Raw genomic sequence first — 11,204 nt, forward strand, 5'->3', positions numbered from 1 at the left:
TTGGTGCCCTTTCTTCCTTGGGGAAGAAAGGCTCTGGGCCATGGTCCTCACATTTTAGCTCAGAATAAACTCACCCCAATTTTCCTTTATGGATTATTTTCGTCGACAGGTAGGTGCTATGGTTATTTTCACTTTACAAAAGGGGCTCTAACAAACAAAGGGGCAGAAGGGAGCCAGACTGCCAGCATTTAGGTTTCATCCTGGGTGACCGGGGTGTCAGGAAGAATTTTTAAGCGGGGAGGTGATGACAGGATCAGATGTCATGTTTTGCAAAGATTCCTTTGGCAGGCGGGCGAGGATGGCTCAATTCCCCGAGGAGGCTGAGCGGGTCAAAGAGTATGCACATTTCCATCGCCCCTGATAAACATTGCCAAAGAACTTTCCAATTGGTTGCGCTAAGGGACCAACCATCTCCCGGAGCTGGCTTGATGTTGGCCATGGCGTTCAGAATTACAACACGCTGTTCCACCGCCGCGGGGCGCCCGGGATTGCAAAATCCCCGCCCTCGCGGGTCTCGCCAGCAGGGCCGGACCTGCACATTTTTGGCCCTCGGCTGCACCCGTCCACGTCCGCCTCCACGTGACCCAAACAGATTCGGGCACTTCCGCTTTCCCTCGGCTTTCTTCTCGGCCGTGGCCGTGGTGGGTCCATTGCCGGGTGAGTGAGCGAGCGCCCGGCCGGGGCCGTCGGGGCTGGGTTGTGCGCGGGCCGGGGGCGCCCCGTGCTGATCCCCTCCGCCCTCCTTCTCGCCCCGCCCCCCCAGGTCCCCGCGGAAGCGGCGGTGGCGGCGCCATGGCGGAGCTGACGGCTCTGGAGAGTCTCATAGAGATGGGCTTCCCCAGGGGACGCGCGTAAGGGAGCCCCCTAACCCCGGCCCGCGGGGGTCACGGACCTGTCCGGGCCTTTATCCCGGCCTGGCTCTGCTCTGCGCCCCAGCCCGACCATCGCCATGACTCGTGGGCGCTATTCACGGTGTTTCTGCCCCCAGGGAGAAGGCTCTGGCCCTCACAGGGAACCAGGGCATCGAGGCTGCGATGGACTGGTGAGCGCTCAGACCGGGCGGCAGGGGACTGGGGACTGCTGGGAGGGGCAGCCTCAGTGTTAACCTCCCTCCCGACTTTCCCTGCCAGGTTGATGGAGCACGAAGACGACCCCGATGTGGACGAACCGCTGGCGGCCCCCGTTGGACATATTCTGGGACGGGAACCCACCCCCTCGGAGCAGGGTGGCCCTGAAGGTCCTGACTGAGGGACACGGGGTGATTATTTCGGAGGGTCGGAGGACGCTCTGAACGGGTAGTAATACTGATTCCGTGTTTATAGGACCTGGGTCTGCTGCGGGAGAAGGCAAACCTACTTTGAGTGAAGAGGAAAGACAGGAACAGACCAAGAGGTATAGTAAGGAACCTACATTTCTGAGAGTCACTTTCCACCTCTCCCCAGGACGCAAGTCTGGTCACAGAACTCTGAACTTTCCACATTGCCTCTGTCCTCTCTTGGCCTTTTCCTTTTTGTTTCTTTCATCTGTCTTGGGACACACGTTCCCTGATTTTGTTTTCTGAGTCCCTTGTTATAAACTCGCTTTCCCAATCCATGTCCATTTTTCTTGAGCCCTTTCCTTTCTGCAACACAGGATGTTGGAGCTGGTGGCTCAGAAGCAGCGGGAACGTGAAGAAAGAGAGGAACGGGAGGCATTGGAACGGGAACGGCAGCGCAGGAGACAAGGGCAAGAATTGTCAGCCGCCCGGCAGCGGCTACAGGAAGATGAGATGCGCCGGGCTGCCGAGGAGCGGAGGAGGGAAAAGGCTGAAGAGTTAGCAGCCAGGTCTGGGTGCTGGGGTTGTTGGATAAGAGATGAGAAAGTAATCAAGATTTGCTTTGTCAAGTCTGACCTACTTTTTTCCTGTCTGCATTCCAGACAAAGAGTCCGAGAGAAGATCGAAAGGGACAAAGCAGAAAGAGCCAAGAAGGTAGGTGATTGGGAAGACAGAGAGTGCCGAAACAGGTGGGCTGCTAGTAAATCCTGTTTTCTAGCTTTAGAGGGAAGGGATGGGCTTATCCAGTGTTTCTCCTGAGGGTGGCTGAGTGCCTGATGCAGTTTTTTACCTTGTCCTTCAGTATGGTGGTGGTGTGGGTTCTCAGCCACCAGCAACAGAGCCAGGTCCTGTTCCCTCCTCTCCCAGCCAGGAGCCTCCCACCAAGCGGGAATATGACCAGTGTCGCATACAGGTACTGATTCTGATTCCTGGAACCCTTTGTTGGCCTGGAAGGCACGCAGCCCAGAGCTTTTTTCAGTTATGTTCCCTTTGCCAAACCTCTCCCTTTTTTGTAAATGACTTTTGAAATCCTATCTCCTCTACTCTTGGGGAGGATATCAAATTTCACTTGCCCAGTCACTTAAATCCATACTTTCCTCTTACTCAGCATTTACCTTTTTACTTGTTCATAATGTTTTTATTTGGTTTGTCACACACCTATTTGCATGATGCGTTATTTATCCAGATATTTTTGTATAATCGTGTCCTTGTCTTTCTTAAATTGTGAGGGATCCAAGAGACTCTCTTCAGTGCTTAGTAAAGCAAAGCATAAGTGGTTGTTCATTAAGACTTTAAACAGTAATTATGCTTGTTCAGTCTGTCTAAGAGGAAGGAGCCAACTTTGCTCTTCTTCTTTCCTTACTTGGGCACTTCATTCAGTTTTGACATTCACAATACTGTATCTCTCCCTTGCCCTCCAGGTCAGGCTGCCAGATGGGACCTCGCTGACCCAGACCTTCCGGGCACGGGAACAGCTGGCAGCCGTGAGGCTCTATGTGGAGCTCCACCGTGGGGAGGAGCCTGGAGGGGGCCAGGACCCAGTCCAGTTGCTCAGTGGTTTCCCCCGACGGGCCTTCTCAGAGGCTGACATGGAAAGACCTTTGCAGGAGCTGGGTATGACATGTGGGACCTGAAACAGGACTTAGTGGGGGATAGGAAGCAGGCCTGAGAAAGGAAGGGATGCAAAGAGAAGGGACTTTATGGAGATGGTGTGAGGCCAGGAATTTGGGGAGCAAAAAGCAAGTATTGTGGTGGTTCAAACCTGTTTTCTTCCATCTTCAGGACTCGTGCCTTCTGCTGTCCTCATTGTGGCCAAGAAATGTCCCAGCTGAGAGGCCTTCATCTCACCATCCCTCTCTGACCTCTTCATCTTTGATAAAGCACTGACATCTCCTTCCTAATAAATAGACCTTCTGAGTTCTGTATGTCCCTGACTCCTTCCTGCGTGGCTGGGAGGGTCAAAACTGAGGCAGAGGAAGAAGCTAAAGGGAAGGCTTTTTATTTATTTAATTTTTTTTAAGTAGGCTTTTTTTTTTTTTTGGGGTGAGGAAGATTGGCCCCGAGCTAACATCTGTTGCCAATCTTCCTCTTCCCCACAACCCCCCCTTCCCAAAGCCCCAGTACATAGTTATATATCCTAGTTGCAGGTTATTCTAGTTCTTCTGTGTGAGATGCCACCACAGCATGGCTTGAGCAATGTACAGATCTGCACCCAGGATCTGAAACGGCAAACCCCGGGCCACCAAAGCGGAGCATGCGAACTTAACCACCCGGCCACAGGGCCGAGCCTCAGGGAAAGCTTTTAGAGTAGACCCTATTCTTCATCTTAAGTTTCCAACAAGAGACTTTTTTCTGATCTCTAGGTCTGATTAGTTGCTTGAGAGGTTGAGGGGGGAAAGGTGCGGGGGTACTTATGCACCTTTTCCTCCTATGGAAGGTGTTGCATAAGCCTGAAATCCTCACTAGCTACGTGCCTTAACTTCAGCCTCATTTCTTCTTTAGTAAAATAGAGATGATACTACCTGTTAATTGGGGTTGTTGTGGGGATTACATGATGCTGATACAAGGTGCTTTAGCACAGTGCCTGGCGGCCAGTAAGTTCCCAATAAGTATCAGCTACTAAAAGGGTTACATTTATACGTGGCCATTCACAAACATTGACAGCATTACAGTGACTTTCTGTGCTAAGAATATTAACTGAGATATGAAGGCATTATCTAGGGATAGGTACAATTATCCCATTTTAGTGATGGGGACACCGAAATACATGACTTACCCAAACCCACACAGGCAGTAAGTAGTAGAACCTGGACACACACCCGGGGAGCCCAACTCTAGGGGTCAGACTCTGAACCACCCAGTTCCTTCATGGTAGCCCCTCTCCCCGCTGCTGATCACTCCCTAGTGCTCCCTGGAAGAGCTGATGACCTTCCTCTCATTCCCTGGCTAGGAAAAGCTACAGTGAAAGTGTAAAGCTCACACTTGACACATGTATTCAGCTTATGACTTCACCATTCAGCAGCTGAAAACGGCACCAATGCTCATACCTGAGTATACACCTCAGTGTTACCAGCTTTATTTAGTGTTCTGGCTTTAATAAAAACAGCCTTTTTTTTTTCCCATTACAATCTTGCTTGGAACCACAGGATATAAAATAGACAAAAGGGAAGTGAATTGGTTGACCTGGTTGTGGGTCTGTGACCCCAGTGACAGCTTTTTCTCATCCCTTCAGTGCATCTCCAGTAGATCCTCTGACTGGATTCAGAGATTGAAAAGACTGCAGACCAAACGTTGAGGAGGAAAAACTCCACTATATTTACTGCCAGGTTGCTCTGTCCCAGGCACTGCACTTGACATTTCTAAATTAATCTTTTTACAACAACCATCAAGATAATTATCACCTTTTGTAGAACAGGACTGAGGCTCAGAGAGGTTTTGTAACATGCAGGAGTTGAATCAAGATCTGTCTGACGCCAAGCACGTTCCTTTCATTACTACTAGCAAGTCGGCCTCCAAAGGTTGAATAACGGCCCCAGGAGGCATAGTGGCACATGTTAAGTGCTAGAAGCCCCTCTCTAACCTCACTCGAAGACGGGAACCAGAAGTGTTCTCTAAGCGCATCTATTGCTACAAGACTTTCCAGGATAGTTTCGATTTCAAGAATGTCGCTTGGTTATCCCCTGAAATACCTTCAAACAGACCACGTGACCTGTGTTTTGAAAACGTGGTCGCTATGCCTATTGGGCTTCAGCTTCCGAGGCCGGACAGGTGGGAGCCACGGTAATCCCCGCCCGCAGCACCGACCCCCAGAAAACTCTAGGCATTTATAGGCGTCCGACCGCGGGGCTGACTTGACAGAAGAACGTGATTTATTGGTTCCTTCAGTTCGCCACATCCGACGCCCCGGCCCGCGATGTGGGCGTTAAAGCGCAGTCAGTGCAAGGTTGCCGGGGGGAAGTGCTCACCCGGCGGCAGCACCCCGACCCCGCGTGGCATCCCGGGTCCGGACTCCCCGCCCGGTCCACGGAAGTGAAAGACCGCCTAGGACTCCTGCGCCGGAGCGGGGGTCCCAGCGCCCACGGGGGCAAGTTCCGGGTCACCCTGACCTCCCGCCGCCGCCGTCATTCCAGTTCTTTCTCCAGGCCACGTTCTCCTGCGTGGTCGCTGCCTCCTGCAGAGTGGCGAACACTAACTGTTTGGTTCTGGCCGCCTCATCCCTGCGCCGAGGGTCCTGCTCCGGCATCTCCTGCGGGCAATGAGGGAGGTTCATAGTCCAGGCCCCCAGCCCGGAGCTCTCCCTCCGCCCACCCCACCTCGCACTCCCAATTGCCCCCACCTTCAGCATCGCCTGCTTCTGCTGCTCTCCCGGAGTCACGAGGACAAAGAGCGCGGAGCCCACACCAGCCCCAGCGCCCAGCACTGCGCCCACGATCAGCGCTTTGCGCACGGTCCCCATGACCGACCCCGCGACCACCGAGGCGCCCTCCGGAGTCCTCCGCAGCCTAGAAAGGTAGCCCAGCCGTCTCGCTGCCCCGTGCGCGGGCTAGAGCGACCCACAGAGAAAACCATAGAGAAGGGGCCGGGCTAGAGAGGGCCTCACCAGCGAAACGTTTTAGAATCTAGAGCTGCTGGGTTTTAAGACTAGTTGTTGTTTAAAGATTGGCACCTGCGCTACCATCTGTTGCCCATCTCCTTCTCCCCAGAGCCCCACCCTCCATAGTTGTATATTCTAGTGAGCGCCTCTGGTTATGCTGTGTAGAACGCCCCCTCAACGTGACCTGATGAGCGGTGCCATGTCCGTGCCCAGGATCCAAACTGGCGAAACCCTGGGCGGCGGAAGCGGAGCACGCAAATTTAACCACTCGGTCTTGCGGGGCCGGCCTCTTTTAAGACTAGTTTTAAGGTGAGAAGGTTGAGCCTGTCAAGAAGTGTTGACACTGAGGGCCGATAGCGGTGCCCATTGTGAAACCTGGAGTGGCATTGCTAAGGGGAGAGTGTGTGTCTTCATGGTTGTTGTGGGTTTTACAATTGCCAGGTTCGGAAATTTCCTGATCAATAGAGGGCTAGGACTTTGCCATGTGGTTTCCTACGACAATTTGTGCTCCTTCAATACAGCACATAGTGGACATCCAGATATTTATACACATCAGCCTATCGACCCCCTTCAATCCCTTCAACTCCTGAACAGAAACTCAAAGCCAAGTGTACTTGGTGGGGAAAAGGGTGTATTTATATACTTTTTCTTTATTTTACTTGTTAAATAAACTTGCTAAAAGTAAACGTTACTTTTCTCGTAATGGTATATACCCTTCGCTTTTTTTTTTTTTTTTTTCTGCCGTGAAGACTCTGGTTTTCGTGTAACATACCGAATTGTAGCTTGGGGAAGTGTGACTCTGGGCTGGTCATTTAAATTCTTTGTGCCCTGGTTTCTGCATGGGAAAATGGGGCTAAATAATAGTATCTATCTCATCGTTTTAGGATAATTAAAAGTTTGTATGTAAAGCATTTAAAACAGTTCCTGGCAAATAGTAAACACCATATAAATATTCATTAAATAAGATACAAAGAAACATTTCAACTTGGGAGACGGAGGAAGCAAAGGAATCAGGAAATCCCAAGGTTTCTTTTCTTTTTTTGAGGAAGATTAGCCCTGAGCTAACTACTGCCACTCCTCCTCTTTTTGCTGAGGAAGACTGGCCCTGAGCCAACATCTGTGCCCATCTTCCTCTATTTTATACGTGGGATGCCTAGCACAGCATGGCTTTTGCCAAGCCCGTGCCATGTCCGCACCGGGGATCCGAACCCGTGAACCCCGGGCCGCCGAAGCGGACCATGCACACTTAATGGCTGCGCCACCGGGCCCACCGGGCCGGCCCCGGGAAATTGCAAGTTTGTTATCAAATCTCTTCACTCACAGGGCTTTAATCCAGGTACCCTTGTTGACTCATACTCCTCCTGCCTTTCCCAGTGTCACCAGGGAGTGAGTAGAAATAAAGCTCCTATCCTACCTCTTGGGATTTTCCCCTCCCCTGGAAGGCCCATAATCTCCTAGCATGTCATCCTCCTCTCTTCACAAGTGATTACGGGGCCAGGCTCCAAAGAAGATTAAAGGAGCAGTCTGTGGGGTACACTCGGCCGGGGTACTCCACTCTGAGCTCAACCACCCTGCACGCTTAAGAATCAGCACCTATGGCCCTTGTGCCAGGGAACAGCGAGGATGGGCGTTGGCCTAGAGACAGCCCAGGCTCCTCCCAGCATCCAGAAAGTCCTAGGCTGACCAACCCTCTCTGGAACGACAGAGGAGAAATTGGCAGGGTTGAAGGTCACGAGCATGTTCAGGTTAGTATTTCTCCACCCTGTGTCCTCCTGCTGGCTCGTCCTCCGATTTGGCCCAAGCTCCCTGCTGTCCCCATTCAGGTTGTCTCTCAAAAGACCCGCCTGCCCTCCATTGTGGTGGAAGCCTCTGAGGTGAGTGAAGAGAGTGGGGAGCTCCGGTGGCCTCATGAGGAGCTGCTGCTGCTCACCGATGATGAGGAAGAGGAGGCGGAGGTCTTCTTCCAGGACCAAAGTGAAGAGCCAGGTGAGGGAGGTGGCTAGTTCAGTGGGGCCATTGTGAGCTGGATGTTCTGGCCACGACCAAGATGGAAAACTCAGCTGTGTCCCCTGCATTAAGCAGTATCAGGCTCACAGCAGGTGCTCAGGAAACATAATGAAGAAAAATGTACGGGTGGGAGAGAAAGGTTAAGGGGCTTGGCAAAGTTGATAAAATTCAGAGCAGTTCTGATGTTGGATGGGTGACAGCTTTTAATATGTATTTTTAATATTTTAAAATATTTACATTGTTGTGGGGGGGAGATAATAAAATTACCTCAAATCTGACTACCCAGTGACAATTAACATTTCAGATGTCTTCTCTTCCAGACTTTTCCCCATGTCTGTTTATTGTTATAGCTTTTTTTTTTTTGAGTTTTTACTATGTCCCAGGTACTGTGCTAAACACTTTTACCTCATAATTTTCAGAAAGAAATGAGGGAGATATTTTCCCCCTCATGAGGAAATTGAGGCTGTGAAGTTAGGCTCTTCATTATAATTGCTGTATTACCTTCTTATTTTTATTTATTTATTTTTGAGGAAGATTAGCCCTGAGCTAACATCTGCCACTCCTCCTCTTTTTGCTGAGGAAGACTGGCCCTAAGCTAACATCCATGCCCATCTTCCTCTACTTTATATGTGGGACGCCTACCACAGCATGGCTTGCCCAGCACTGCCATGTCCTTACCCAGGATCCGAACTGGCAAACTCTGGGCCGCCGAAGCAGAACGTGCAAACTTAACCACTGCGCCACTGGGCCAGCCCACTGTATTACCTTTTTATAAGAAAAAAAATTGCACAAATTCATTTTATCTCTAAAAATTCCACAATATATCTGAAATATTTTTCATTGTTAATGAGCTCTTTTCTTTTCCTTAAAGATTTTATTTTTCCTTTTTCTCCCCAAAGCCCCCCGGTACATGGTTGTATAGTTTTAGTTGTGGGTCCTTCTAGTTGTGGCATGTGGGATGCCACCTCAGCACAGCTTGATGAGCAGTGCCATGTCTGCGCCCAGGATTCGAACCGGCGAAACCCTGGGCCGCCGAAGCGGAGCGCTCGAACTTAACCACTCAGCCACAGGCTGGCCCATTAATGAGCTCTTTAACTTGCCTCCCCCCTAGGCTGGACTTGGAGCCCACTGGACCCCAGATCTCCCTTAAGAACCTTTAACCCAGAACTCAGCTGGGGGCAGGAACAGGTAGAACAAGATGCCTCCTGGAGTCCTGAGGACACAGAGTGTCAGGAAGCCTCCAGTCCCTGTCCTCTCTGGGACCCAGCCACAGGCTCCCGTGCCTATAGAAGCCGCTTTGTGGAATATTCCCATCTCTTGCCGCCCAGGAGCTTTGAGGGTGAGTATCTCTCCCTCGAACATTTCACCCAGGTTTGTTTATGAAACGCTTCTACCTATCCTTTAACAGTCTTTCCCTTTTACAGGTGAGAAAAATGACACAGAGGTTAGGCAACTGGGTCACACAAGTTCGTCAATGCTGGGATTTGGATCGAGAATTCCTATCTGTGCTTTTAGGAGTTCCAGTTCGTTGGGGGTGGGGAACCATCCACTTGTACCTTCTCTAGCACTCGTCTTGTGCCTGGCACTGCTGAATGTTCCTCCTGTCCTTGTGTGTAATCCCCAGAACTCCAGGTATTTTTCCCACCTTGCAGATGAGTAAACTGGGGCACAGAAACATTCAATACTATGTGTACCCAGGTAGTAAGTGTGGAAGCCAGGACTCAAATCCTCATCTTCCAGCCATCTTGCAAGGACAAAGCTCTCTCCAACCCTCTCTCTTTCTCCAACAGAAGCACTAAGGTCAGGACTAAAGTCTTTAATCAGAGGCTTGAACCAAGTAAGCAAAGTAGGTGATGCCCCTGAAAGGGCCTAGCTCCTGCACAGTCACAGTCCGGCCTTGGGACCGTTGCTCCAGGCAGGGCAGCCGCACCTCAGGGTCCTCATCTGAGAACTGAATCAGGGTCCCCTGGGGGCTCAGGATCCTCAGGCATTCTGACAACAGCTGGTAAGCTCCAGGCAGACCACCCCGGGCAACAGCATCCCAGGTGCCCTTGTCTAGCACTAGCTGGAAGGAGCCTGAGGAAGCCACTGGCTCTAGGTTCTGGGCGTCAGCCTGCATGAAGTGGAGGCGGGAGGCAGGGTGCCCAGGGCACAGGGGTGTTTGGCCTTGGCCACATTCCAGGAGGCTGTTCATGTGGGCCACAGCCACAGGAGAGAAGTCCACCCCAAGCACGTCCACGGGGTGCGGGCACTTGGTGTAGAGGCCTGTACACAGGCTTGAGGTCCCACAGCCCACATCCAACACCCGAAGTGGACAGGCAGCCCGTGCCTCCTGCAGCAGCGGCAGTAGGAGCCCCTGGGCTTCCTCGTATCCAAAGAACCAGTCGAAGGTGGGGTCGCTGCCCAGACGGGGCTGGGCATGGAGCTTATCCCAGAGGCAGCGGTCTGCCAGGCAGCTACCAGCCAGGGAGCCTGTGGACACGAGTGGAGGACACGTGTCACCCGGTGCCTGAGTACTATCAGACGGCTACAAAAATGGTGCAATGTACCCTGGGGTTTTAAGGGCCACATTTTCAGGGACTAGATTCCCGACTCACCGAGAACCCACCTTGCCCGCCCACTCTGTCCACCTTCCCTACCCGTCAACGCACGGCGCGCCCCCGCCGCCAGGGTCACCACGTGGAAGGTTCGGCGCAGCGCGACCATCTGGAGGTGATGACAAGGCAGGGCAGATACCTGAAAAATCCGCTTTGCGGAATCACGCGTGTAGCCTAACTCTGCAGCCTCCGGGAAAAGAACGCGGACACACACCTACCACGGTGCGAAAGGCCTTTATTGGTTGCAACGGCAAGTGGAGACGAGGCGATACGGCAGGTCCGGCTCCTGGGGCGTCTCCACACACCTGAAATCGAAGAAGGTGTGAGCATCCCAGGGAAGAAGAGCCCGCTGCACCTCGGTGCTGCCCTCCTCCTTGGAGCTCCGTGTCCCGGCGCTTGAGGATAGAACCGGCGGACTGGAAGCCACCGGCACCGAAGACATGACGCCGAGAGGGCTGCAGCCCTTTCCCTCTTCCTCCGTACATTACGGGGACCGGGACCGCACGCCTGATCCCCGCCAAGAAAAGGAGGGTCCGTAGGCCCCACCCAAAACCCCCACCCGGCCTCCACGCACACCTCCAACACCTCCGTCTCCGCGGCGGGAAAGGCCGGAAGCCTGGCCAAGATCCTTTATATAGCCCAGGCCCCGCCCCCGCGCTGCCATTGGCTTGCGGAGTGCTGAGGGGCGGGG

At 52.5% G+C, this 11,204-nt stretch overlaps 4 protein-coding genes and 1 non-coding gene across 8 annotated transcripts; 2 read left to right on the top strand and 3 right to left on the bottom strand.

The window, feature by feature from the left end:
- Nucleotides 1–422: 422 nt before the first annotated feature.
- Nucleotides 423–3,240, top strand: UBXN1 (UBX domain protein 1). Its single transcript, XM_046643881.1, has 10 exons — nucleotides 423–657; nucleotides 764–851; nucleotides 989–1,042; nucleotides 1,131–1,237; nucleotides 1,323–1,392; nucleotides 1,633–1,824; nucleotides 1,918–1,969; nucleotides 2,118–2,228; nucleotides 2,737–2,929; nucleotides 3,098–3,240. The coding sequence occupies exons 1-10, from the start codon at nucleotides 429–431 to the stop codon at nucleotides 3,145–3,147; spliced, it is 1,146 nt and encodes a 381-aa protein (XP_046499837.1). The 5' UTR covers nucleotides 423–428; the 3' UTR covers nucleotides 3,148–3,240.
- A 1,121-nt stretch (nucleotides 3,241–4,361) lies between these two features.
- Nucleotides 4,362–5,825, bottom strand: LOC124229016 (ubiquinol-cytochrome-c reductase complex assembly factor 3). The gene is made up of 2 exons (XM_046644140.1): nucleotides 5,652–5,825; nucleotides 4,362–5,561 (listed from the first exon to the last, which is right to left on the bottom strand). Exons 1-2 carry the CDS (start codon nucleotides 5,769–5,771, stop codon nucleotides 5,412–5,414), a joined length of 270 nt encoding a protein of 89 aa, XP_046500096.1. The 5' UTR covers nucleotides 5,772–5,825; the 3' UTR covers nucleotides 4,362–5,411.
- A 1,520-nt stretch (nucleotides 5,826–7,345) lies between these two features.
- On the top strand, nucleotides 7,346–8,533 carry LBHD1 (LBH domain containing 1). The gene is made up of 2 exons (XM_046644139.1): nucleotides 7,346–7,654; nucleotides 7,733–8,533. The coding sequence occupies exons 1-2, from the start codon at nucleotides 7,505–7,507 to the stop codon at nucleotides 7,910–7,912; spliced, it is 330 nt and encodes a 109-aa protein (XP_046500095.1). The 5' UTR covers nucleotides 7,346–7,504; the 3' UTR covers nucleotides 7,913–8,533.
- A 1,184-nt stretch (nucleotides 8,534–9,717) lies between these two features.
- Nucleotides 9,718–11,159, bottom strand: CSKMT (citrate synthase lysine methyltransferase). Of its 4 annotated transcripts, none has more exons than XM_046644136.1 (4): nucleotides 11,090–11,159; nucleotides 10,732–10,818; nucleotides 10,556–10,622; nucleotides 9,718–10,388 (listed from the first exon to the last, which is right to left on the bottom strand). In XM_046644136.1, exons 3-4 carry the CDS (start codon nucleotides 10,620–10,622, stop codon nucleotides 9,733–9,735), a joined length of 723 nt encoding a protein of 240 aa, XP_046500092.1. In that variant the 5' UTR covers nucleotides 10,732–10,818; nucleotides 11,090–11,159; the 3' UTR covers nucleotides 9,718–9,732. The 4 variants fall into 4 exon arrangements, 2 of the variants coding, with proteins under 2 accessions (XP_046500092.1, XP_046500090.1); XM_046644134.1 differs by having other exon boundaries at nucleotides 10,728–10,818; XR_006885822.1 differs by lacking the exon at nucleotides 10,556–10,622 and having other exon boundaries at nucleotides 10,249–10,388; nucleotides 10,653–10,818.
- On the bottom strand, nucleotides 10,896–11,044 carry LOC124229678 (small nucleolar RNA SNORA57). Its single transcript, XR_006885941.1, has one exon. It is a non-coding gene; the product is annotated as a small nucleolar RNA SNORA57 (small nucleolar RNA).
- Nucleotides 11,160–11,204: the final 45 nt, after the last annotated feature.

Source organism: Equus quagga, chromosome 17, assembly GCF_021613505.1.
Source record: "Equus quagga isolate Etosha38 chromosome 17, UCLA_HA_Equagga_1.0, whole genome shotgun sequence".
In the NCBI taxonomy this organism is placed as follows: domain Eukaryota; kingdom Metazoa; phylum Chordata; class Mammalia; order Perissodactyla; family Equidae; genus Equus; species Equus quagga.